Source organism: Vulpes vulpes, chromosome 6 (genome assembly GCF_048418805.1).
Source record: "Vulpes vulpes isolate BD-2025 chromosome 6, VulVul3, whole genome shotgun sequence".
NCBI classification, from domain to species: Eukaryota; Metazoa; Chordata; class Mammalia; order Carnivora; family Canidae; genus Vulpes; species Vulpes vulpes.
Window position 1 is genome coordinate 74,762,492 of NC_132785.1, and position 26,273 is coordinate 74,788,764.

The window sequence follows — 26,273 nt, forward strand, 5'->3', positions numbered from 1 at the left end:
ACCTGCCTTTTGCATCCTGAAAAGGAACAGCAACTCCTATGAAACTGAGGCCCTATGTATCTTCCACACCTAAGAAATAGCACTTCCTATTTTATTTAAAAAAAATTTGAGTGGTGTTTTTTAACCTACCTGGCATATCCTATACTTTCTTTCCTCCTTTTACTCTGAGAATCCCTGTCACAGACGGTTACTGTTACTAATGGAGATATCTTACTCCTCAAGGGTCTGGGCTGAAAAAGGTGCAAATCACTGCCTTACAGACTCAGGTACAATAAAACATTAGTTCCGATGGTCTGTATGGATCACATGTAATAGTCCAATTCTGATTTGTAAAAATTCCAGATTCAGAATACTTGAAAAACATGTATCATTTTATTTGTACACTTAAAAAGTTGTACATAGAAACTTGTAATACAGTTCTGTAAAACTGAAAGAACTGTCAGGGAAAAGGGAGGGTGTTACCTTTTATTGATTGATCATTAAGGAAGTTAGAGAAATAAAACAAAAACACAGTAAAATGTTTAAAAAATTAAAGAACATTTTCCAGGTACAAATTTTATAAATACAAAACAAATTCACAAATTATTTTGAATGCTAAATAAATATCTAGTTAATAAACTCAGACTTAATACCTCCAGCCAGCACTGGTACAGCACTTCAAGGATATAAAATTGGATTCATTCATGTGTAGTGTTGAAAGAATGTGCTCATTAAAAATTCTTAGACATATATACTTTTCTAAACTGTGCTATAGAAGATTTATCCGTTTAGATAAATCTCCTTTAATACCACACTTCTAAAAAAAAAAATCAATGACAAAATAAATCACAGATGAAAAAATATTTTCAAAGATATTGGGACACATGAATGATCTCAAAATGTACAAAAACCTCTGTAAACCAGTACTATATCCAATACATCTATCAAACTTATTAGATGCTGAGCAAAATTGTAGCAAAGGAAATCTTTCCTACATTCTCCTGAGTGCTTAATATTAAAATTGAGAATATAGTGCAGGCCACACTTCAGTGTGGTCAATCAGTTGTTATTGCTTTATATATATATATGTCTGCTTTTGAGCATGATTTAATGTTCCATTTTCATGAACAATTTGTTTTCCTCAAATATATCCTTTAGAAGGACAAAATTAGATTCGTGACTTTTTTGCAGCTGGTGGTGTGCTAACTTGATCCACATTCCCGGGAGTGACATGTAGTCCAAGTTTTTGAGCCTGAATATGAAAAAATGCTTGAAGCCTAGTTCCAGCTTTTGCTTCACTTGTGTTACGAGGGTTGTACTCAAAGCAGTTCGAAAACATTAACTCAATATCATCAATAAATTCCGCTAGAAAGAAAAAAACCAAAGAAATTAGAATAAATGTACATAAATTATAATTTTTGTTGTATCATATCTGGAAATGTCACTAAGAAAATGAAGCCCACCTTTTTCTTTAGAAATGAAGCCTCTGAAACAAGGTAGCAGAACTAAAGCTTAAAATTATTAACTAAGCTTTATAATTGTTCTATTGAAACTATGCAATTACATAATTAGGAACATTAGATGATTACACAGAACTTCTATTAAGACCAGATTCTACAAAATATTTAACTCATTCAGTTCCTACCCAGTATCTTTCATCTCCATATCCATAGACAAACATTTTAGAGACCTCTTGGGATGCCATCTACACAATCACATTAATATACAACATTTAAATCACAAAAAACCCCACAATCTTTACCTCTTTAAGCAAAAATATTAGAGGAAAACATAAATTACTTACATGCTAATTTATATTCACATTTGTTCACTTTTTCACGAATTATATTTAAGGCAATGGGCTTTTTGATGATGTCGTAATAGTCCGGGACCTGTAAAATAATTCAAATATATCTCTCCTATAGAAGATTTATCAGAGTTAAATGGTCAAATATGTGCAAGTTTTGCACTTAAAAGCAACTGAATACTATGATCCCATTAAAACCACATAATATATTTCAGTCACTATAACGTTGTAGAAGCTTATTTGATACTACAAAAAATGTTAACTTATTGTGAAAAGAAAAAGTTTGTGATTTTGCTTGTGTACTCTATTTCTCTCTAAAGAGAAACATATGGGCAGCCCGGGTGGCTCAGTGGTTTAGTGCCGCCTTCAGCCCAGGGCCTGATCCTGAAGATCCAGGATCAAGTCCCATCTTGGGCTCCCTGTGTGGAGCCTACTTCTCCCTCCTCTGCCTGTGTCTCTGCCCCTCTCTCTCTATCTCTCTCATGAATAAATAAATAAAATCTTAAAAAAAAAGGGAAGAAAATATTTCTATAAAAAAATAAAGAGAAACATATATGTATCTATACAGTTATTTAATGAGCATTACTGCATTTGTAATAAATAATAAAATGTACATAACAAAACTTATTTAGCACAAAAACTACTCAGGAAAAAATGAATTTGAGTCAAACTGAGATTTAATTTTTATAGGATGCTATTCAATGGTAATTAATCCTTCACATTCTTGCTCCAGAAATCTCTCTAACACACCCTTTGCTCCATTCAAACTTCCCATCATTTCCTATATTTTCATTTCTGGGTCTTTAACTTATCATGCCCTTTTCCCGAAATGTTCTTTTTTTTTTTTTTTTTTTTTAAATTAATTTTTATTGGTGTTCAATTTACCAACATACAGAAAAACAAAAAATATGGAACGCTTCACGAATTTGCGTGTCATCCTTGCGCAGGGGCCATGCTAATCTTCTCTGTATCGTTCCAATTTTAGTATATGTGCTGCCGAAGCGAGCACTCCCGAAATGTTCTTATTCCATTTCTCACTGTTGAAATTCCAACCATCTTTAATGACCGGACCAAACAGTTCTTCCATAACAACTTTCAAATTCCTAGTATTCTCTCCCTCTGAAAAGCTCAAATCAATCTCCTTTTTTTCTCTACTTCTGGAAGACCATTATAACTCCTATTATAACACTATAATACTGTCATATCTGCTGTAGCACATCATACTGTGCCCCACGTATATAAATAACTCCAGCACCATCTCAAATGCCTTAGTTTTAGGCCCTCTTTGTTTTCTAAGAGTCCCTATCTTTCTCACACAGTGGTCTCTAGACCAGCCCCATCAGCATCATTGCAGATCTAGTGAATCAAGAACTCTGGAATGAGGCCTAGTAACCTGCGTTTTAACAAGACACCCCAGGTGATTTTAGTGTATGCTACAGTTTGAGAACAGCTGTTTTACATAACAGAAATAGCAACAGTACACAGCTGAATTAAATCTATTCATATTCATTACATAGAATAAAAACATTGAAGCCATTTCAACACAACATACTGTCATTATTCATGAGAATCAGTCATAGGATTGGAAGGAACTGAGCAGAGAATGTTCTCTAATCCCCCCTTTTTTTTCAATTAAGAAACTAACTTTCCAAGTGTTTAAAAAGCAAAGTATATCGTGACTAATGGATATTTTGACTGCCATGCAGACTAAATCAGATAATATTCATGAATACGTTTTATCGAGTCTAATAATATTACCTGGATTTTGGAAACGAGTTTCAAAAAAGGCCAGCTGTCATCATGCCGTACCAGTTCCACAACAAGTTGTTCAAAAGCAGACAATTCATGAACTCCTCCTTGTCGGCCTGAACTCCTTCGATTCAGGGTCATAGGAGATGATTCTAAATAAATAAATTTTAGGTGATGACAAAGAAAATTATTTGATCACTACAAGCTAAACAGGTATATAAATACAACCTATCTTCAAACAGAAAATTAACATTCTATATATGTAATTAATGAGATAAATTAGCCTACATTCTGAAATATGAAAATCTAATGTTCACTCTTTCTTTTTATTTTTTATTTTTTAATCTTTTAAAAGATTTTATTTATTTATTCATGAGAGATGCAGAGAGAGAGGCGGAGAAGCAGGCTCCATGCAGGGAGCCCGATGTGGGACTCGATCCCGGGTCTCCAGGATCATGCCGGGGGCTGAAGGCGGGCTAAACTGCTGAGCCACCCAGGCTGCCCTCTTTTTTTTTTTTTTTTTTTTTTAAGATTTTATTTATTTATTCATGAGAGACACACAGAGAGGCAGAGACACAGGCAGAGGGAGAAGCAAGCTCCACACAAGGAGGCCGACTGGGGACTTGATCCTGGGACTCCAGGATCATGCCCTGGGGCTAAAGGCAGGCGCTAAACTGCTGAGCCATCCAGGGATCCCTTTCCTTTTGTTTTAAAAAAGATTTTATTATCAATTTTTATTATTTTTATGATTATTAATTTAAAAAAAAGTCTACTTAAGTAACCTCTACACCAAAGGTGGGGCTTGAACTCCCAACCTCAAGATGAAGAGTCCTATGCTCTTCTAACTGAGCCAGTCAGGCGCCCCTAAAGATTTTATTTTATTTTTTTATTTTTATTTTTTAAATTTTTATTTATTTATGATAGGAACACAGTGAGAGAGAGGCAAAGACGCAGGCAGAGGGAGAAGCAGGCTCCATGCACCGGGAGCCCGACGTGGGATTCGATCCCGGATCTCCAGGATCGCGCCCTGGGCCAAAGGCAGGCGCCAAACCGCTGCGCCACCCAGGGATCCCAAGATTTTATTTTTAATTAGTCTCTACATCCAATGTGGCACTCAAACGTCGTATGCTCCACTGACTGAGCCAGCCAGGTGCCTCCACTGTTCCTTTTTGATCATAAAATTTCTGAATTAATTAAACATTCATTGGGAACATATTGTAAAAACACTGTAATATAAAATTCCTTGAACAGAAAGTTTATAGATTATATTTTAGCCCATTTTATTAAAAATCTATTTTCAACTATAATAAAAAGCAAGCAATTCTGCAGAATTTTCTGAAACACATCATTAGGAAAACAATCTTTTCAGATCTAGCAAGTAGACCTCTTTATAAATTACCTTGCATGGTAGAATTGAGATGTTTTAACAATGAAATAAAAGATTATCATTAATTTTATTTATTGATTCATTTGAGGGGAGAGAGTGCATGAGAGAGGGAGGCAGATAAGGAGCAGAGGGAGGACGAGCAGACTCCATGATGAGCATGAGCACAGAGCCTGAGGGAGGGCTTGATCCCACAACTCAGGTCACAACCTGAGCCAAAATCAAGAGTTGGTCCCTCAACTGAGCTACCCAAATGCATCTCTTGTCTTAATTTTATATGGAGGATTTCTGAAAGCAAAATGCTTTCTCATAAAACCTAAGGTATATATAATGAAATCTAAAGTGTATGAATTAGTAGAAAAAGGTAGCATAGTTCATATTATGAATTCAGGTGTTTAAATTCTCTACTTAAATGTAAATCCATACATTGCCCCCTTTGTCATTGGAACCAGGTTAGTAATTTCACAAATCAACTAACAAAATGTTTTCCTTTATTTTTTAAAAATATTTTATTTACTTACTTAAGAGATAGAGATAACAAGTTGGGGGGAGGAGATGAGGAAGAAGCAGACACTCCACCAATACTATGCTTTAGGCCAGGTTGCTCCCCATTGAGGGACCATGACTCAGGTCTCAATCCCAGGATTCCGAGATCATGACCCAAGCCAAAGGCAGATGATTCAACCGACTGACCCACCCAGGTGCCTCCCCAATTTTTTTTCCGAGCAGAGTTTTTAAAAAATACAAATGTTTTAGGTATGCTATGTTTCCAAATAGCTTGAAGTTCAGAATTTGGGGAAGCCCCAAAACAGATAAGGGGATAGGAAAAGCTAAATTAGACCTTTGGTGCTAAGTTACCTGATACAATGCACCGCCTCCCCAAACCTGACAGTCTGGTGATGGCATCAAGGACTAATTGTCTTCTATTCTTTCACCAATGAACTCCTTAATCCTGCCATGTATTTGAATAATGCAATACAACCTATCTATAATTCTTCAAGGAACAGTATCGTTTTTTATGTCTAATTTCATTTTTTGGAAATAGCAAAGTTTTATTACTACTGGCATTAAAGGAAAAAATAGAATTGAAGAGATAAATAAATTTGGATAAAGATTACTATAAACAACAATTATCAGAATTAAAAAGATGGCTGGTGATCACTCCCTAATGATAATATCACTCCCCCAGCTCTCCCCTGTCCCCAAATTCAGTACATCAGATAGGAACCTTACCAAATACCCCTAGACAATGTAGCTTGTCTAGGTGATAATGAGTATGTTGTGTTTTAAAGCAGGAAAGGGTGGAAAAGAATGAAATGTGTCATTTCTCACAACTACTTTGCTACATCACTAAAAAATACTCATAATATAATTTACCTTATTCCCCAAATAGCTGCCCCTTTGATGAATATTACATTTTAGGCCAGGTTGCTAATAACCTTGTATATCCTAGTGACAGCCTTTAAAAAATGATCCAAAATATCTCAACATTCAACATTCGCAAATTACTCCATTTTCTTAGGTAAGAGGAATTTAAATTAGACTTCTTTATACCTGTAGATTGTCTTTTTCTTCCTCTTCTCTTGGATTCACTATCTTGGAGAGAAAGTTTTGAAGTGACATTTAGAGATCTTGACTTCTCACTTGACTTTGTGGCAATGACTCTGAAGTTAGGAAAGTTGGGACTATTTTCTGGTGTATTATTAGCACTTTTCCTTCCTCTGCGTTTTCTACGAGGACTAAGTAGTTCCACAAATACGTCTGCTTGCAGTGGGCCATAACTCTGGCGAGTAGAACGACCAGCAATTCTTAAAGATTTAGTTTCTGTTGGAGGAGCAGACCTTATCTTTCTGAGGCTTCTACCAGTGGTTTTAGAGGAAACAGTTGTTTTGGGTGTACTCTGCTGACTCCGTGAAGTGTATCTTCCAGGATCTTGTCGTTGGCCACGACTTGAGAAAGAAGTGCTAATTCTCCCTCTTGTTTTAATTGGCAATCTGACTTGTGGTCTTCCTCGTTTTGGTGGGCTATAAATATTGTTAGAAAACATGATTATTCTACAGAGAAATGATACACATACGATTATCCCTATTCCCTTTGTTCTGCTATTCAGCCAATGATTCTACATATATTTCTTTGGTGTCCTTATGCTACAGGAGACCATTACTTTTCATTATCATTGATGGCGAGGTAATCTACAGTTTTGGTCAATGACAGCAACTAAAATAGGCCCTAAATCTGTGGTTTCTGAATACCATGCTGAGAATCTTTCTGCCATCTTCTGATTCTTACTGTAAAATACAAAACTAAATTCAATCTTTTATTTTCAGTAAACTCTACCCACAACATGCAGCTAGAACTCACAACCCCAAGATCAGATCCAGAGTTACACACTTCAATGACTGAGCCAACCAGGCCCCCCAGGTTCGATCTTTTAATTGTCTTCAAGTCATAGACAAGGATGAAACAACCCTATTGAGCCTCTTTTTATCCATTTCCCCATACCTGGACTGCCAGTTTACCTGGAATTTTCCAAATTCTTTATCATCTTTATGTTTAAAACAAATACTGCCCTTATAATCTACAAGGACGATGGTTCCTACTAGTTGGAGCTATTAAAAAACAACCTGATTAAAATAAGCAGGGTAGTTCTCTCTATCCTCTGCAGATTGGCCTTTTTGTACTTTGTCAGTTTGAAGTTGCCCTTACTTTAATTCACTTTCCTGATTCCACATGAATGGGGCTCAGATGTTAAAAAGGTGGAGAGGTCTTAGGGACCAATAAAGGGGGGAATGCTCTAGTGCTGCCACAGCAGGAATAACCAGGTCCTCACCCAATTCATTAGGCCTGAGTGACACAGCTTGCTAAGTTGCGGAATACCTGCTTATGTATAGAAGTTGTTTCTAACTGCTAATGTGGTAGGAGTCTAACAATATAATGTGCTTCCTGGCAGATCTCTTTCTCTCTCTGTAGATGCCAAGATCACCCATATTTGAGTATACCTCCTTGAGAAAGCAAGAGGGGCACTGGGAAACTGCATTCACTTTATCTCATGAATATCCTTTGGAATGTTTCTTTGCTGCTGTAGGCACAAAATTCAGTAAAATCAAACTTAATGGGGGTCTGAATTGGTATTCCTACACAAACATCAACTTCTATTGGATTTTATGACCTGGCTAAACTCAATGTAGGTACTACATTCCCTCAGGAATAACTTCAAATGTTTATCATACTAAAGCAAGGATAACGTAAGGACACTATATTATATACCATTTTTTTTTTTTTTAGTATTCTTTTTTTTATTTTTATTTATTTATGATAGTCACAGAGAGAGAGAGAGAGAGAGAGGGGCAGAGACACAGGCAGAGGGAGAAGCAGGCTCCATGCACCGGGAGCCTGATGTGGGATTCGATCCCGAGTCTCCAGGATCGCGCCCTGGGCCAAAGGCAGGCGCCAAACCGCTGCGCCACCCAGGGATCCCTATATACCAGTTTTTAAAAAGTTATCGGCCCCAATCATTCCATTTGTTTTTGAGTAGTCAAGAGATTGTCTAGTTATGACTCACAAACTCTCATTTTATTGCATATTAGGACTTACCTGACTTCTTCCTCTTCTTGAGAGTCATCTTCATCTTGGTCTATCTCATACTCCTCCTCCTCACTTTGACCCTCTTCATCATCATCATCAACTTCATCATCCTCATCTCCCATACTGTCTTCCATTTCTTCATCACTTTCTAAGGATGGTCTCTGTCTAGAGGAGAGTCTTCTAGAACGTTGCTTTGGCCGACACTCTGGACAAAACCAATCTCCTTCAGGCACAGTCTGACAAATCACAGAAATGATCATTAATCATCTGTCACTCAAAACCTCAATCACTCAATCCTCATCTAAGAAGTAGAAGGGGGAAAAATACCTTGAGCTTTGGTCGAACACAGTAGGTATGATGACCCCGATCACAGCCATCACAAAGTACCATGTTTTCGGCATCGCCTTTTTTTCGGCATATCTTGCAACGAGCATTCAGTATAGATTTAGACCATATCACACTACGATCCAAGGTGGAGAGATGAAGAAAGACTTGGGATAGACTAGCAGAAGCAAGCAGAGACTCTCTCCAACGGTCCAGGACTGTTTTGTAAGAACGCCCACTGTCACTGGCATCTTAAATGAAAAGGTAAAGTAATTTAAGTGTCTAGGCAAACCTCAGACATCTCCTAGAACTATTTTCTTGGTATTTTAAACAAGGTTAGATTTTAAAGTTCTTCTAAAACTTAACAAAAAGATCGTGTTGATATTAAAAACAAAAACCTCATGTTAAAGAAAATATTTGCTGAGCCATAGCTTGTTTGTGATATAAAGAATTACTTAAATCCATAAATCAAAAGCTTGGGGATTTCAATAGTTAAAAAGAGAAGAATTAACTTAAGCAATGTGTTCTCAATCTAGTGGTTTTTGATCAATTCTTGGCCTGACTTAAAGAACTAGCTAAATATGATAACAAATCAGTTAGTATCCATTTGAATCAAGGATAATGCTTCTAAGTTAAATATCAATCATATAGGAGGTTTTCTCCTGGGGCTGATGAAAATTTTCTGAAATTAGATCATGGTGAATGGCTGTGTAACAGTGAATATACTAAAACCCACTGAATCCATCCATTTTTTAAAAGGATGAATTTTATATATGCAAATATCTCAATAAAGCTATTATTAAAAATATAAATTATATAGAAATGCTAACTCTCTTGTCTTCTATCTCTAAGAAATATTTTTTTTAAAATGAGGTAAAAAAAAATGCTAAAACTCCACTTCCCAAAAGAACTTTCAGCATTAATATTTATATAGGAACCTTTGAAAGTTTCTGTCATTAATAACATCATTTCTTTGTCTTCTGGACTAAGATTTATTAAGAGTCATTTGGCTAGATGCTATTAATCTATCATTTAACACTGGCATGTGATTTTTCTCTTCAGTGAATCTTCCATCATTGCTACCACCTTATATTCCTAAAACATTATACTTAATTATGAAAGGACTACCACATAATGTCCAATTTCTACAAGGTTTATAAGACTTCAAACATAGTTTGTTCTTATTATGACATATTTCCTACTACTATCCTCAAAAAAAAAAAAAAAAAAGTCCTCTTGGGCAGTAGCATAATGATTAAAGGGAATGTGGGCTCGTCAGTCTGCTTCGAGGTGAGTACTAGCCCCCCTGTTTGAGTGCGGCCTCAGGTTTCCCAACAGTAATATGTGGATAGCATCTACCTCTGAGTCTGAGGGCTGTGAGGAAGATTAAGTGGGATGATATATATGAGACAAGTAAAATGCCTGTCAGGGAGTAAACACTGTTACTGTTATCATTATTGCTGTATTATACTGTTCCTCCTGTGTGCAACAATTTAGAAGATATGAAACAATTCATTCTATGGTCCCTACCTTTAAGAAATTTTTTTAAATAGCTGGGAGAGTGAAGATATATACAAGGAGCTGAAGTCATAAAGGAGCAGATCTGCCAAACATTAGTTGAGTCTTGAGCTTCTGTTTGATTGTTGGGCTGGATGAGAGAGACAGGACGTGATATCTAGGGCTCACCCAATGTGCTGAATCCTTTCTGAAAAGCTAGGACTCCAAAAGGCTATACCTTCAAGCATCAAGGCAGGAAAGGGTACATTGGAGAAAGAAAGAAGTAGCATGGAAATCTGCTCATCTGGACCTTGGTGTTGAGTGGAAAGGGAAAATGAATCTATCCTGAGAACACGTAACCAATGCCTAAACAGTTTAAAACCTGAAAAAACATAAGATTTTTTTAAAGCGGCCCAGGTGGTAGTGAAATCAGGTGGATGGCAGAAACAAGTACACATCTTTGCAAATTCTCTCTAAAGAAATATCCATAGATCAAGTTCTGAGGAATGACAGTTAATAGTCAAGACTTACAATGCACATGTGGAAACAAAACATTACAGACAAGAGCCAGCAGAATCTGACCCATAAAGACTTGAGATATTTGTTTAGACACAAAATATAAAGTAACTGTTTTAATGTTTTAAGAAATAAATGTTTGAAAATATAAGGAACCAAGCAGTTTGAAAAAGCATCAGAATCTCCAAAGATAATTGAGACTAATAACTTGATGGGAGAGGAAAAAAACGAATGGGTCAATGGCTCTTCAGGTAAAGCTGAAGAAAAATATTAGCAAAGTGAGAAATAAATGCAGTAATTATTTCCACCCTCTTATTTTGTGTTTTCTATTTACTGTGATTTTTGATATAAGGCTTCATGAAAAGTTCTAGCCTGAGCAGACTCTCTAAGGAAGGAGGCAACAAAAATTGCTAGTTCAAAGATCTTAAAGAAATCTTTCTGGATAAATCCAAGGACATTCTTATTGGTAAGTGCAAGAAATAAGATTGCATATAGGCCACTGTGGAAGAGTGGAGGAAAAAGACAAACTGTGAAGGGCCTTTGGAACCTTGAAAGTCAGTCTGAATGATTTTTAACTTGAAGGTTGGTGAAACATTATGGGTTTTGATCAAAGAGGTGCTTTAAGAAAATTAAATCTGGGCAGCCCAGGTGGCTCAGCGGTTTAGCGCCACCTTCAGCCCAGGGCCTGATCCTGGGAACCTGGGATGGAGTCAGGTTCCCTGCATGGAGCCTGCTTATCACTCTGCCTGTGTTTCTCTCTCTCTCTCTCTCTCTCTCTCTCTGTCTGTCTCTCGGGAATAAATAAAATCTTAAAAAAATAAAATAAAAAGAAAGAAAAAGAAAAAATTAAATCTGTGGTATCTCAATGTCCAATTTTTATTCCACCCACTTTTTAAATGGATGTCCACATGCTTCTGCTTTTATATAGAACGTAAATAAGGATAAAAAACAGTGTATACAATTGATTCCATTTTTCTGTTGTCTTGCCACTTCTCCAGATTATAAAACTCCCAAGGGCAGAAGTGTCTTGTTTCTCTTTTATCTTCCATCATGCTAGTATAAATAAATCCCTCAAGAAATTAGGATTAGGATTTTACACATGAAATAATGGTAGACTCATATGATCATATATTACATTGGGAGACTTCATATTGTTAACTGCTACTACATAGTTATCCATGTGACCATGCTATGTAGGTTTTTTCTGGAGATAACACAAAAACTCCCACCCTATAAATCCTCCTATGCTAGCAAAAAAAAAAAAAAAAAAAAAAAATCATTAACCGAGGTATGTAATGTAGAAGAAAAATGCTAGGAAGATATTATTTTATAAGACTGTCTCCAATCCCATTCCTTTCCAAAAAGACCATCAAATTCAAGGTTTTCCTTCCAAAGCTAAATATTCAAACCAGTACTCAGCAACACAGGAAGTAAAATCATAATTCTTTAAAAAGACAAAATTCTTTAAAAAGTTAAAAATTTACCAACTCTCACACTAGATTGATCTTCCTCTCTCTTTTTCGTGTCCTTTTTTTTTCTATCTCCCCTTTGGTCTTTATTAATTTCTGTGTTACCTAATTTCAAATTGATAAAGTTAGTTTGAGGATTTTTTTCATTGCTTAAGGATTTAACCATAAGCATGACTTTATAAACGATGAGATTTCCAACCTAAACAATTCTCACAGATCTCACCTAAAATAATTCAAATATGAATATCTTCCTCAAGTTAAAAAAAGCCTAGTTTTATTAATGTGATTAATGATTAGAATAAGAGGGACATCCTACGGAAGGTGAAACTTAAGTAGAATTTTTATTTTACTTGCTTCCTCAAGAAACTGAAACAGGGATGCCTGAGTGGCTCAATGGCTGAGCGTCTGCCTTCAGCTCAGGGCATGATCCTGAAGTTCCAGGACTGAGGCCCACATCAGGCTCCTTGCATAGAGCCTGCTTCTCCTCTATGTCTCTGCCTCTCTCTGTCTCTCATGAATAAATAAATAAAATCTTAAAAAAAAAAAAAAAAAGAAAAAAGAAAAAAAGAAACCAAAACGATCTCTGAAGCTAAACTGGTAAAATTCCTACCACAGTGAATTTACTATGCTGAAAAATAATCAAAAGAATGGAGAATTTTTATATTCTATCTCAAACATTCATAAAGCAGAACCCACATTTCTCCCCCAGATTAAGGATATTCTTGATAACCTTGCTCTAAATATTTAGATTATCTTCAAACCCCAGAGGCACCTCTAGTTCTTGTGGTCGCATTCAAAACAGATTCCCCCAAAGGCTTAAACAAAATATAAAAACCTACAGACATCAATTATTCTATTAACTTTTTACGGGGCAGCAATGGTAGAAAACAATCATATTATAAACAATCAATATCTAAACTTTGATCAACATTTAGCATCAAAGTAAGTTGAAGTTTTCTTATTTCACCTTTTTTAAGACTTCAAATTGAAATTGTTCTTTTTTTTTTTTTTTTAAAGATTTTACTTATTTATTCATGAGAGACAGAGAGAGAGAGAGAGAGAGAGAGAGATGGAGACACAGGCAGAGGGAGAAGCAGGCTCCCGGCAAGAAGCCTGATGTGAGACTCTATCCTGGATTCCTAGATTACACCCTGAACCGAAGGCAGACGCTCAACTGCTGAGCCACCCAGGCATCCCAAAATTGTTCCTTTTATATCCCTTAGGATGAAATGAATGTTCCAACACTGCTGTATACAACCTAGCAGAACTATAGCTCTCATCTCTCATATAACCTACTAGATTGTAAGCTGCAACATCTCCCAGTGTTAACTTTTTCCCTTTATTTTTAAATATTTAATAACATACTGATGAAAATATGGACACATTAAACAATTTGATATTTTTCTCCTTGATTTTATAAACAACTTTAATTGATGGGCAGTTTCAGAAATGGAAGAAAAATCAGCAGAATTGTGTTTTCTCTCTTTTGGAATCACAGAATTAATAGTAGTATTTAAATATTTATAAGAGTTACATAATTTACAAATAAATTTTATTTAAAAATTTAATTTTAGTAATTGACGATTCCTATGTGGTTGTAAAAAATAGTAGAAAGGGATCCTTTGTATATGTAGTTCAATTTAGACACAGAAACTATTAAGAAATAATGAAAACTGGGAAATAAGTGATATAGCAAATATAAATGAGTATTTTTGTGAGCTATGATCATACATATTTATTTCTCTAATTTTTTTTTAAATTTTTATTTATTTATGATAGTCACACACACAGAGAGAGAGAGAGAGAGAGAGAGAGAGGCAGAGACACAGGCAGAAGGAGAAGCAGGCTCCATGCACCAGGAGCCCAACGTGGGATTCGATCCCGGGTCCCCAGGATCGCGCCCTGGGCCAAAGGCAGGCGCCAAACAGCTGCGCCACCCAGGGATCCCATATTTATTTCTCTAACTGCTATTTTCCAATCTGAAAAGTGAGTCATTGAGCTCATGGTGGAATTATCAATTTATAAAAATATGAAAAGGCTTATTAGAACAATAAGATACTGGCCATAAACCCTTCAATTTCAAATTGATATTTTATAAATATATCCACATTCTGATAGAACCATATATTTATGAAAGCTGTTCTTAGTACTCAACAAGGTAATATTCAAATAATTGAAAAAGGATTTTAGTCAATTCAAGTTGCTCTCAATAGGAGACCAAAAAGATATGGTTTAAAAAACTGTTTCTTCTAGCACCCCACTACTGAGATACAAACTACTTTGAATATGATGAATTATAAATTAATTTAACATGTCAGAACAAAGGGAAGTTCAAGGCAGTTATGACTTGAGAGTTGATTTGGAACTTGAAACACATTGCTAAAACACAATCCAGATAGTATCACTTCTATCATCCTACCATAAATTATAGAGCATTTCCTCATTTACGTACCCTTTAACACTTGATTCAGTGCTTTTCATATGGTGCTCAGGTTAGTGACCCACATTATTATTATTTTTTTAAAGATTTATTTATTCATCTGAGATGAGAGTGTTTGAGTAGAGGGAGGATTGGAGGGAGAAGGAGAGAGAGAATCCTTGAGCAGACTTTCTACTGAGTGTGGAGCCCAAAGTAGGGCTCAATCCCATCACCCTGAGATCATGACCTGAGCCAAAATTAAGTCAGCTGCTCAGCCAACTAAGCCACCCAGGTGTCCCAATGACCCACACTTAAGCAGCTTCTTTGGGGTTCTGTTTTATATAACAAATATTTATGTACAATTTTTGATTATTCAGAATCTGGCCAGTAACAGGTTTTGGTAATCTTTCTTTTGATGAAACACAAAAGAAAAGATTGACAGAAATAGATAAAAAGACAGTCATTAAGATGAGTATCTAAAATAAAAAGTACTTTTAAGTATTATTTTAAAACATCTCACCTGAAAGAACCCACATTTTAAAATGAAAATACAATCTTAAAATTTTTAGCCAATTTCATTGTGTCAGCCCACACATTTCTATTATAGGGCAATTTCTTTCTTTCTTTCCTTTTTCTTTCATCTCTTTCTCTCTTTTTTAAAAGTATTTATTTATTTATTTATTTATTTATGAATGACAGGCACAGAGAGAGAGGGAGAGACATAGGCAGAGAGAGAAGCAGGTTCCCTGTGGTGAGCCCAATGTGGGACTCGATCCCAGGGCCCCGGGATCATGCCCTGAGTCGAAGGCAGACACTCAACCACTGAGCCACCCCTATAGGGAGCTGTCCCTACAGGGCAATCTCAAAATCATTTAAGGTACAACTAATATTTTGAAGTGCAAACTGGTACTTACCAAGTGGAGCTTTGAGAAAACGCCGCTCAATGCCCTGCTCTATTTGAAAAAGTGCCATTGCCAGATAATGAACCACATTGCTCACTGATTGTGGCGTACTTGCGTTAGTTGAGACAGTACTTGGAGTTTCTGTTTTTATGCCCAAGAGTCTACAATGAAAACATGGAAGAGTTTACGTTATTATTATTATTTTTTTAAAGATTTTATTTATTTATTCATGAGAGACACAGAGAGAGAGAGAGGCAGAGGCACAGGCAGAGGGAGAAGCAGGCTCCATGCAGGGATCCTGGGTCTCCAGGATCAGGCCCTGGGCTGAAGGTGGCGCTAAACCGCTGAGCCACGTGGGCTGCCCAGAGTTTACGTTATTAAAAAACACTTAGGTAAAACTTTAGTCTATTCCTCCAAATGCTTGCTTATTATCTGTGTAAGAAACAGTTTCCTCAATCTCAAAGATTATGTAAGCCAGTAGGAAAGGGAAATAAACACGTGAATCAAGAGCTAAACTAAATACCAAGTCATTTAAGGAGGTCAGAAGGGCAAATATTTGGAGGGAAGGTGGATGAGACAAGGCTTAAGTAGAAAGGTTTTAGGTAGATGACCCAATGATGAGCCTTAAGGACACAAATCCCAGGCAGCTCTTTTATTTATTTATTTATTTTTAAGATTTTATTACTTATTTGAGAGACACAGAGAGAACACAAGCAGTGGGAAGGGGCAGAGGGAGAGGCAGGCTCCTCATTGTGCAGGGAGCCTGATGTGGGGCTTGACCCCAGGACCCCAGGATCATGACCAGAGCCAAAGCCAGATGCTTGTTAACTGACTGAGCCCCCCAGGTGCCCCCCAGGCAGTTTACCTCTATACCTTTTTCTCTAGCTTCAATTTTTACTGGCTAGGACACTTGTAGCTGCCTCCTAAGTAGTTCCTTAGCCTCCAATCTCAGCAGCTAAATGATCATTTAAATGTACAAACCTATTTGCTCAAAGCCTTCAGTACTATGTCTCCTCTCCCAGTATCATATCTTCCTTTTTTTCTAGATAATAAACTCCTTAAGGGTAGTTATCTAAAAATAACTATCAAGATAGTCAAAGTATCTATCTATAGATATAGGTTCTGATTAATAATTCAGATAATTAAGCCTACCACAATTTACTAAGTTATCCTACACAAAAGAAAAATGGACAGTATAAAGTTAGTCACTTTCTGAGATTAATAAAATCTTAAGTCCAAAGACTTCTTTTTAAGCTAGAGAAATTGTCATTATCTAACAAGCTGTCTTTTGGCTACACTAGCACAAAGTGGAGTAAAAGAGAGCCTGAGGTTGAAGAAAACGATCATTTCAGTGGTTACAAGTCTTAAAAGTCCTCATGATAAGATTTTAAAACAATTTGAGGAAAAAGAGAATTTACTAAAATTTTCAATTCTGCAATTGAACTGGGAAGGAAAAGTGACAATTTCTTTAGAAAAACCCTTTTTGTACCTGTCTTTTACTATGACCTTTGCTTGCTCATCAATTTCCATCTCTTCCACATCTTCATTCACAGTCTTAATGATCCCATTTTCCTTGTTCTCCTCACTTAACAGCTCATAACGTCCACTCTCTAATGCTGATCTCCAGATGTGTCGATCTGTAACCTGTAACAAAACCCAAATTTATCAACCTGGAAAAATGGCATATGTTGTTCCCAAGAAGTATGAGATTCAATGTACATATGAAAAATTCATGAATATTCTAGAACAGATTGTGAATCAAAAAGGGATCTAAAAATAAGGTTACTAAGTGGCCAAAATGAAATTCATATCATTCATAGATGGAAGCTTTAGTACCTCATTTTCTATATAGGGAAATCATAATTCTAAGACTGGTTACCTGATAGTAGCAAAAAAGTGACAGATGATATAGCAAAGGAATGAACAGAACACACATATCAAGCATGAATTACTTACAGATTTTAAAAAGGTAACAAAGAAACCAATAAACAAACCAGACTCAGCAGAGCAGGCAGGAGCTAGTCAAGGAAGAAGAAAATATCCTTACACATTTTAACATCTCGGATGAAAATACCATAAAACAGATATTTAAAAAATACTAAAAATTAATATTAAAAATTAGGTCAATGATGTTCATTAAATTCTATTTAAGAAAGCAGATAGCCATACTGTATATTTAAGAAAGATCTCTACTCATATATACTTTGATACAGGGGAAGAAACTGAGTTTTCATAAAAAATGTATCACTCCCATGTATTTATTCAAAACACACATACCTTGCCTATACCAAGTAAATTAACAAATATGACCAAAACTTTGGTAATCAGGTAAATTAAAAATGGGAACAGATACAAACCTTGATTGCTCCTAATGTTCCCTGGTAAATTCTGTCTTCAATATCCAAAAGAAAATCTCTCAGCCTCAATTCAAGCTGTCTTTCTGCAGACATCTGAGCTGCATCATATGCAGTGGAAGATCTTCCCCGGCAATATGTAGGTTTGCTATCAGTTTGAGGTTTGTCTGAAATAGTTATCAATACCTTTATTATGATTTTCTTACTAAAAAATATGATTTCCCAAAAGTGGTAGTTATGATCATGAGATAATGGATATAAGAACATTTAATAAATCCTCAAGTGCAAAAAAAAACGGGGGCGGGGGCATAAATGTTTGCACATTAGATATCTAATAAGGAACTTGAGTCTAGAATATTTGAAGAACTTTTTCTTACAACTCAATAAAAAGACATTCCAATAAAAAGAATGGGCAATGAACAGATATGAATAGACTTTTCTTTAAGGAAGATATACAAATGGCCAATAAGACCATGAAAAGATGTTCAACACTATTACTCTCTAGGGAAATTCACATCAAAACAATAAAGTACCACTTCATACATCTAAAATGGTTAGAATCTGAAAGTCAGACAAACCAAATGTTGACAAGGACATGGAAAACTTTTAGCCTTCACACACTCTTGGTAGGAATACAGAATGGTGCAGCAAACAGTATGGCAGTTCCTCAAATGATTAAACAGAATTATCACATGACCACTCTTAGGTATACACCCAAGAGAAATGAAAACATATGTTGAGACAAAAACTTGTATGCAATGTTTACAACAGCATTATTCACAACTGCCAAAATATGCAAGCCACAGAAATATCCATCAACTAATACATGGTTAAATAAAATGTAGTATGTTTCTATATAATGGAACATTATTTGGTTATAAAGTATGAAGTACTGACATGTGCTACAACTTGGATGCACCTTGAAAACATTATGCTAAGTTAAAAAACCCAGTCACAAAAGACCATACATATATTATATGATACCATTCATTTAAAATGTTCAGACAGGGGAACTTACAGAGACAGAAAACAAATTTAGGGTTTCCTTTTGAGGTGATAAAATGTTCTAAAATTGTGTGATGGCTGCACATCTGTGAATATAATGAAAACCACTGAATTGCACATTTCAAGTGAGTGGATTACATGGTGTATGAACTAATCCTCAATAAAGCTGTTAAATAAAGAATTGTGATCTAAAGTTTTTAATGTGAAGAGAACTAAAGTAGTCATGACAATATGCCCCTAAATTTAACAGTTCTTTACCTAGAGGATCTTGTTTAGTGATATTAAAACTTATACCCCAAATGCCTTACTGCTTTCTCTTATCTGTTATCAATGAACCAGCCATCATATAGAGATGCTGCTCCCTGATCTGCCGTTGCAGCAATCTCCAAAGAAGTGATCACTAAGAGAACCTGTCCCTGGACTCTCAGCCAAAATCCTTAGTGACTGAACTCTCAGTATCATGTCGAATTTCTAAAACTAATGTTAACCTTAATGCCTTAGGTATCGAGTCTCTGATCAGGAAATCAGATCAGGAAGAGGATGGATCTTCACACATTGCCGTTTCTCCGTCCAAGTGGAACCCAGTGACATCTAGAGAACCTTGTTCTCTAACTGGCAAACATTCTCTAACTTGTAAACTGAGAGCATGGTCTAAATGGAAAAGGTGTTTTATATATAGCTTTAATAGTTCAACAAATGTTTAAGCCTGAACTAGAGAATTATGGGGAGAGAAAATAAAAGAAAGTTTTCAATGAAAATTTACCTGAAAAATGAAATTTCTCTTCAGAAAAATGGGCTAGCTGTGCACATATTCTGCTCTTCTCTTGCAACAAAGTTTCTTTTAAGGCACTTTCTCTATGTCCTCTAGAATTAAGAGCTTCAATAAGCTGGTCTAGCTGTTCACAAGAACTGTAAAAGCACCACCGATTTGGCTTATGCACTGGTTTTGGCAGTTGCACAGAATCATCACATGGACCTTGGTCAATGTTGGAGGTAGATTCAGGCGTCAAAGACTCTCCAGTTTTAGTGGATACCTGAGGATCTTGAGACTGTATACTATTCTGAAATGATGAAGGTCTAGGCAAGAGCATGTCTTCAGTGAGACCAGAATAATCCTCTTCAATAAATAATCCAGGAATAGAAGGAAAAATCCAATATCGCCTATACATGCGGTCTCGGCCCAAGGGAAAGATATTGGTACATGCTATGGCACTTTGGATTTTTTCCAAGAGCTCTTTCTCTTTTCGTTGATGTTCCTGTTTTAAAGCTTCTTCCTCATCTGCAGTAAGAGGCTCTCTTGTTACACAGTTGACCTCTTCTTGTCTTGTAAATTCTTTAAATCCATTTTGTCCCCTTTTCCCTATAGTTTAAACATTTGATTATCACTATCACATTTCAAATTTTCATCAGAAAAACAAACAAAGCTATCCTAAGTTACCTTGTATTATGGACCAAACTGAATGCCCCTCAAATTCATATGTTGAAATCCTAAACCCTAATGTGACATATTTGGAGATAGGGTCCTTAAGGAGGTAATTAAGGTTTAATGAGTTCAAAGAGTGTGGGGACCCTGTAACTCAGGAGCAGTATCCATGTAAGAAAGAGACCAGGGTGCTCACTCTTCACACTTGTGGGCACAGAGGAGCAGTTCTGTGAGGACACAGTGAGAAGGTGCTATAGCAAGCTGAGAGAGGCCTCACCAGAAATCAATCCTGCTGGTCTTGGACTTCCAGCCTCCAGAACTGTGAGAAAATAGATTTCTGTCATTTAAGCCATCAGTCTGTGGTATTTTATTATGGCAGCCTGAGCAGACTAATACACTATGCTGGTAAGAAACTGGTATATTTAAATACAGGAGACACACAAAAAACTGCAATCTCCATACTGGATAGTGAGGCAGAGTCTATTATTCTCCAACATATGTTCAGTCCTTTCTCTAAGGCAGGAGTCAGCAGACTTTCATAAAGGGCTAGCTAGTAAATATTTTTAGGCTTTGTTGGCCATATGGTTTCTGTCACAGCTGCTCAACTGTGCCACTGTTGCATGAAAGCAGCCATAGACAATATATAAAGGAACAAGCATGGCTGAGTCCAATTAAAACTATGATCATTGAAATCTGAATTTCATATAATTTTTGTATTACAAAATATCATTCTTTTCCCCCCAACTATTTAAAAATGTAAAAATGTAAAAACCAGTTTAGCTGGATTACATAAAAACAGGCAGGGCAGATTTGGCCAATGGGCTATAGTTTACTAACCACTGATTCAAGGTAACAGAACCCCTAATGCTTAGTTAGGTACCTAGCAGTTCAAAAGAAGGACACTTCCCAGCAGGAAACGTTTCCCCAGGAAGTATGGCTACATAAGAAGCTTCTGATCAAAGAGATGGGAGTAGAATTCTGCATTATATGTAACCTCTGGGTTGTATCTCTTTCTATTTTCCTTCTTTCAACTAGCCAGAATGATGCCATGGGGATAAATCATTTTGGTACACGAGGATGGCAGCAAAACCCTAAGGATGGCAGTATGAACAAGACAGAAAGAGCCTGGATTCCTGGTGAGCTGCCTGGCCTTTTATGATGTGTTGAATTAAAATTCTCCCATTTTAGGCACTGTCAGATTGCTTAGATGGTCAGGGAGTCAGTTTTCTTTCTTTCCTTCCTTTCTTTCTTTTGCTTGAAAGCATCTGTATGAGATTAGAATTATCTGCTTTAAAATTTGGGAAAATTCACCTATAAAGTTGTCTAGGGTTGAAGTTTTCTTTGTAGGAAGATTTTTTTTTTTTTTTAAATTCAGAAAGAGTAGGAGCAGGGTAGGGGAGAAGCAGAGGGAGAGAAACTTAAGCGGGCTCTACACTGATCTCATAACCTGAGCCAAAACCAAAACCAAGAGTCAGATACTGAGACACTCAGGTGTCCCTGTAGATTTTTTAAAAAATATTTCATTTAAATACATAAAGTAAATAAGTAAATACTTGAGATAGCAGCAGAGGGCATAAGTGGGCAGGAGAGGGAAAAGCAGGGTCCCTGCTAAGCAGGAAGCCTGACACAGGGCATTTTTATTAAAGATACATAAGTTTAGGGATCCCTGGGTGGCGCAGCGGTTTGGCGCCTGCCTTTGGCCCAGGGCGCGATCCTGGAGACCCGGGATCGAATCCCACATCAGGCTCCCGGTGCATGGAGCCTGCTTCTCCCTCTGCCTGTGTCTCTGCCTCTCTCTCTCTCTCTCTCTCTCTCTCTGTGTGACTATCATAAATAAATAAAAATTAAAAAAAAAAGATACATAAGTTTATTACTTGTTTATCTTCATTTATAAAGATTTTATTTATTTAAAGACTCTACACTTAACAGAGACCAAGAGAGTACAAGCAGGGGGAGTGGCAGGGGGATATAGGGAGAAGTAGGCTCCCCACTGAGCAGGGAGCCCAACGAAGGTCTCAATCTCAGGACTTTGGGATCATGACCTGAACTGAAGCAGATGCTTAACTGACTGAGCCACCCAGGCACCCCTGTAGAAAGATTTTTAATATTGGTTCAAGATCTATGGTTTAGGACCATTCACATTTTAAATTTTCTCATGAATCCATTTTTTTTGTTTTGTTTTTTTATGAATCCATTTTTTTAAAAGATTTTATCTATTTGAGAGAGAGTGAGAGGGTGGGGGGAGAGGGAGATGTAGACCTCCCACTGAGCAGGGAGCCCAACATAGGGCTCGACACCAGGACCCCAGGATCATGACCTGAGCAAAAAGCAGATGCCCAACTGAGCCACCCCGGCAGCCCTCATGAATCTACTCTCATAATGTGTATTTTTCTAGGATTTTGCTTTTGTCTCCACTTTCTTTTCTTTTCTTCTTCTTTTTTTTTTAAAGATCAAAGCAGAGAAAATCAGCATCATACAGTACACTGGTTTTCATTTTTATTTTTTTTAAGATTTTATTTATTCATTCATCAGAGAGAGAGAAAGAGACAGAGAGGCAGAGACACAGGCAGAGGGAGAAGCAGGCTCTGTGCAGGGAGCCTGAGATGGGACTCGATCCCAGTTCTCTAGGATCACACCCTGGGCTGAAGGTGGCACTAAACCGCTGAGCCATCCGAGCTGCCCTTGTCTCCACTTTCATTTTTTTAATTTATTTATTTTTAAAAAATATTTTATTTATTTATTCATGAGAGACACACAGAGAGAGAAGCAGGCTCCATGCAGGGAGCCCAATGTGGGACTGGATCCCAGGTCTCCAGAATCAGGCCCTGGACTGAAGGCGGTGCTAAGCCGCTGAGCCACCTGGGCTGCCCTTGTCTCCACTTTCTCAAAGTTAACTGCCATAAAACTGTATGTGCTGTCCCTGTATCTTTAAATTTCTACTTTATCTATAGTTATGCTGCTTCCCTTTTCAATCTTAACCTTACTGAGACTCCCTTTCCCCTGCCCTCAAATCAATTTCAAGAAAGCTTTGTCTAGTTCATATCTTTTTCAAAGAACAAACTGTTGGCTTTGCTGTTCTTCTCTATTACAGTTTTACTTTCTATTAATTTCTCCTCATATCTATTGTTGCCTTTTATCGAGGGATTTTTCTGTTATCTACCTCTGACTTCTTTTTTAAAATTTTTTTTAATTTATTTATGATAGTCACAGAGAGAGAGAGAGAGAGAGAGAGAGAGAGAGAGAGAGGCAGAGACACAGGCAGAGGGAGAAGCAGGCTCCATGCACCGGGAGCCCGACGTGGGATTCGATCCCGGGTCTCCAGGATCACGCCCTGGGCCAAAGACAGGCGCTAAACCGCTGCGCCACCCAGGGATCCCTACCTCTGACTTCTTAAATGAATACCTAGCTCAATTTGCCTTTCTTCTTTCCTAATAGGTATTAAAACTAGAAATTTTCCTCTTAAGTAGAGGGACTGTATCAAACAAGTGTTAATTGATAGTATTGATAGTCTTTATCAGTATAGATTAGTTTTATTTTCTAGTTTCCATTTATGGTTTCTACTTTGACCAATTACTTAAAAATGTCTTAAAACTCTAATCAAATGAAGACCTTTTGTTTTACATTTCTAAATCAATTGCATTATAATCAGAAAATATAGCCTCCACGATACAGATTTTGTCTACTTGTAATAACTATTTAGCAAATAATTTAGAAAAAAAAGATACCAACAAAATTATAGGCACAGAATACAGTTAAAAATCTCCTTTAATAGTTGTTAAATGAAGATAGTTAAAGATCTTCAGAAGTAATCTGTATCAACAACTTTTAAAAAATGTATTCCCCTTGATCCAGCAATTCATGAAATTATTTTAAGGTAGTTGATTTCCATTCTCAGCATATGGAACCTATTAAAAGCATTACTGACTTTTATATTTCTAGCACCTAAAGGGCACTTAATGCATGTTGAGTGAGTATGCAATAGAATAAAAATTTCTATTTGGCTTAATATAAAATAGTAAATACAAAAACTCAACAAAACTCGCTGACTAACCAAAAGTTGAAGTTATGAGAAATGGGCCTATTAAAACAATATGAAAATTGAATAAAAAAAACCAACAACAACAATCTGAAGAGGTGCCTGGGTAGCTCAGTCAGTTAATATCTGCTCAGGTCATGATCCCAGGGTCCTGACATTGAGCCCTGAGTTGGGCTCCCTGCTCAGTGGGGAGCCTGCTTGTCTCTCTCCCTCTGCCCCGCCTCCCCCGTTCATGCTCTCTCTCAAATAAATAAAATCTTAAAAAAAAAAAACAACCAATATGAATATTGTCACTCTTCCCTCAAGAATAACTTATATGAGAATAAAAACTAAATATAACTTCCAACACCATTTTTTTAAACAAAATGGTCACCATTTAAAAAACTTATCACAGCTATGAGTTGAGCATTTAAGAAACATACACACCTTGGAATCACAAATGAAGTAATCTAATACATATTTCAAGATAGCTGAATTATAAAGTGCCTTATTAATTAAAACAATCAGGCATGCCCTTAAGAAATTTCTGTATTACCCCTTCTTCCTCTTTTATGTGATCCTGGGTCATCTTCATCCTCAGTGACTGTGTCTTGATCAAGTTCCTTTTGCTCTGTTTCTTTGCTTTCAGTGCTAGTATCAAAATCTTCCCTTTCTTCCTCCCTTAATGAAAAAAACAAGGATGATTTTCATTAATGAATATGTAATTCCATTCATGAGGTATTTATTGCCTGCTTATGAAGTGCTAGCCATCATGTTTAGGAAGTAATGGACAAGATGACAGACACAGAGTTTATATTCTTGCAGCGAAAACAGGTAATAACACAATTATACAATTAAAATTTGTAATAACTATTAAAAAATGAGAAGTTCAAGGTGCTATAAAAGCATTTCAATGAGAAACAAATTAGTCTCAAGAATCAAGAAAGCCTTGCCTGAGGGAGTGGCATTTAAACCGAGACTAGGGAGACTGGGCAGGCATAAGATAGCAAGTGAGAAGAAATCTCCATTTCAGGCACAGGGGATATCATGTACAAAGGCACTGAGCTGAAGAGAAAAGGAAGAAGCTTATCATTTTGAGAAAATAATAAAACAAAAAGAAGTTATCCAAGAACTGGATGAGAGAAAGGCAGGGTTAGATCACACCTGGCTTTGTAGGGCATTATTCAAAAAGCTATGGGAAAAGAAATAGAAGAGTTTTAGAAAAGGGAAATGATGGATGGGTTTAGAAAGCACTTCGGCTGCTATGTGGAAAATGATCGGGGAGAGAAAGGAGATGAGGGGAGACAATGGGTCACTGTATCAGTCCAGGCAGCTGGCTTGGAGATGATGGTTGGCTCAGACTAGAAAGTAGATAAGTAGACAAATAGTAGAGGAGAGTAGATAACATTTCAGATATACTAAGTAGGCTGAATGACAAGACAGATGTTTTATCTAATTCATTATGCTATCCAAATTAAAACTAAAACTGTATGAACCTTGAAATAAGTTCCACCATTCGTGTTCTTTGCCAAACAGAGGTTTGCAAAATCAAATGTTCTTAGGAGCCAGAGAGATAATGTAAAATGAGTGAAGCTAGGCTAGATGAGTATTAAAAAAGTACGAAATGGTGGAATCTATAATGCGTTTTTTTTTTTAATTAAGAGATTACAAGGAAAAAATCTGTAACTATAGGAGGTGATGAATAGCAACTAAACTTATTGTGGTAATTATTTCATAACATAAAAAAAATAATAAAATAAAAAAATTATTTCATAACATATGCATATATCAAATCATTGTTATATGCCCTAAATGATTAACACAATGTTATAAGTCAATTATACT

The 26,273-nt window shown here is 36.4% G+C and overlaps 1 protein-coding gene and 1 non-coding gene across 5 annotated transcripts in view; both read right to left on the reverse strand.

Annotated features, from left to right (window-relative positions):
• Window positions 1–350: 350 nt before the first annotated feature.
• Window positions 351–26,273, reverse strand: part of BAZ1A (bromodomain adjacent to zinc finger domain 1A) — an 89,603-nt gene continuing 63,680 nt past the window's right edge. For all 4 annotated transcript variants that reach the window (XM_026019034.2, XM_026019032.2, XM_026019033.2 and 1 more), the window contains 11 exons: window positions 24,985–25,109; window positions 19,754–20,350; window positions 17,989–18,152; window positions 17,121–17,275; window positions 15,644–15,792; window positions 8,832–9,079; window positions 8,514–8,740; window positions 6,474–6,943; window positions 3,545–3,687; window positions 1,784–1,871; window positions 351–1,344 (listed from right to left, as the gene is read on the reverse strand). In XM_026019034.2, the coding sequence (XP_025874819.1) occupies window positions 1,148–1,344; window positions 1,784–1,871; window positions 3,545–3,687; window positions 6,474–6,943; window positions 8,514–8,740; window positions 8,832–9,079; window positions 15,644–15,792; window positions 17,121–17,275; window positions 17,989–18,152; window positions 19,754–20,350; window positions 24,985–25,109 (2,563 nt within the window). In that variant the 3' untranslated portion in view covers window positions 351–1,147. The remainder of the gene's footprint in view (window positions 1,345–1,783; window positions 1,872–3,544; window positions 3,688–6,473; window positions 6,944–8,513; window positions 8,741–8,831; window positions 9,080–15,643; window positions 15,793–17,120; window positions 17,276–17,988; window positions 18,153–19,753; window positions 20,351–24,984; window positions 25,110–26,273) is intronic.
• On the reverse strand, window positions 2,689–2,795 carry LOC112935376 (U6 spliceosomal RNA). Its single transcript, XR_003238161.1, has one exon. It is a non-coding gene; the product is annotated as a U6 spliceosomal RNA (small nuclear RNA).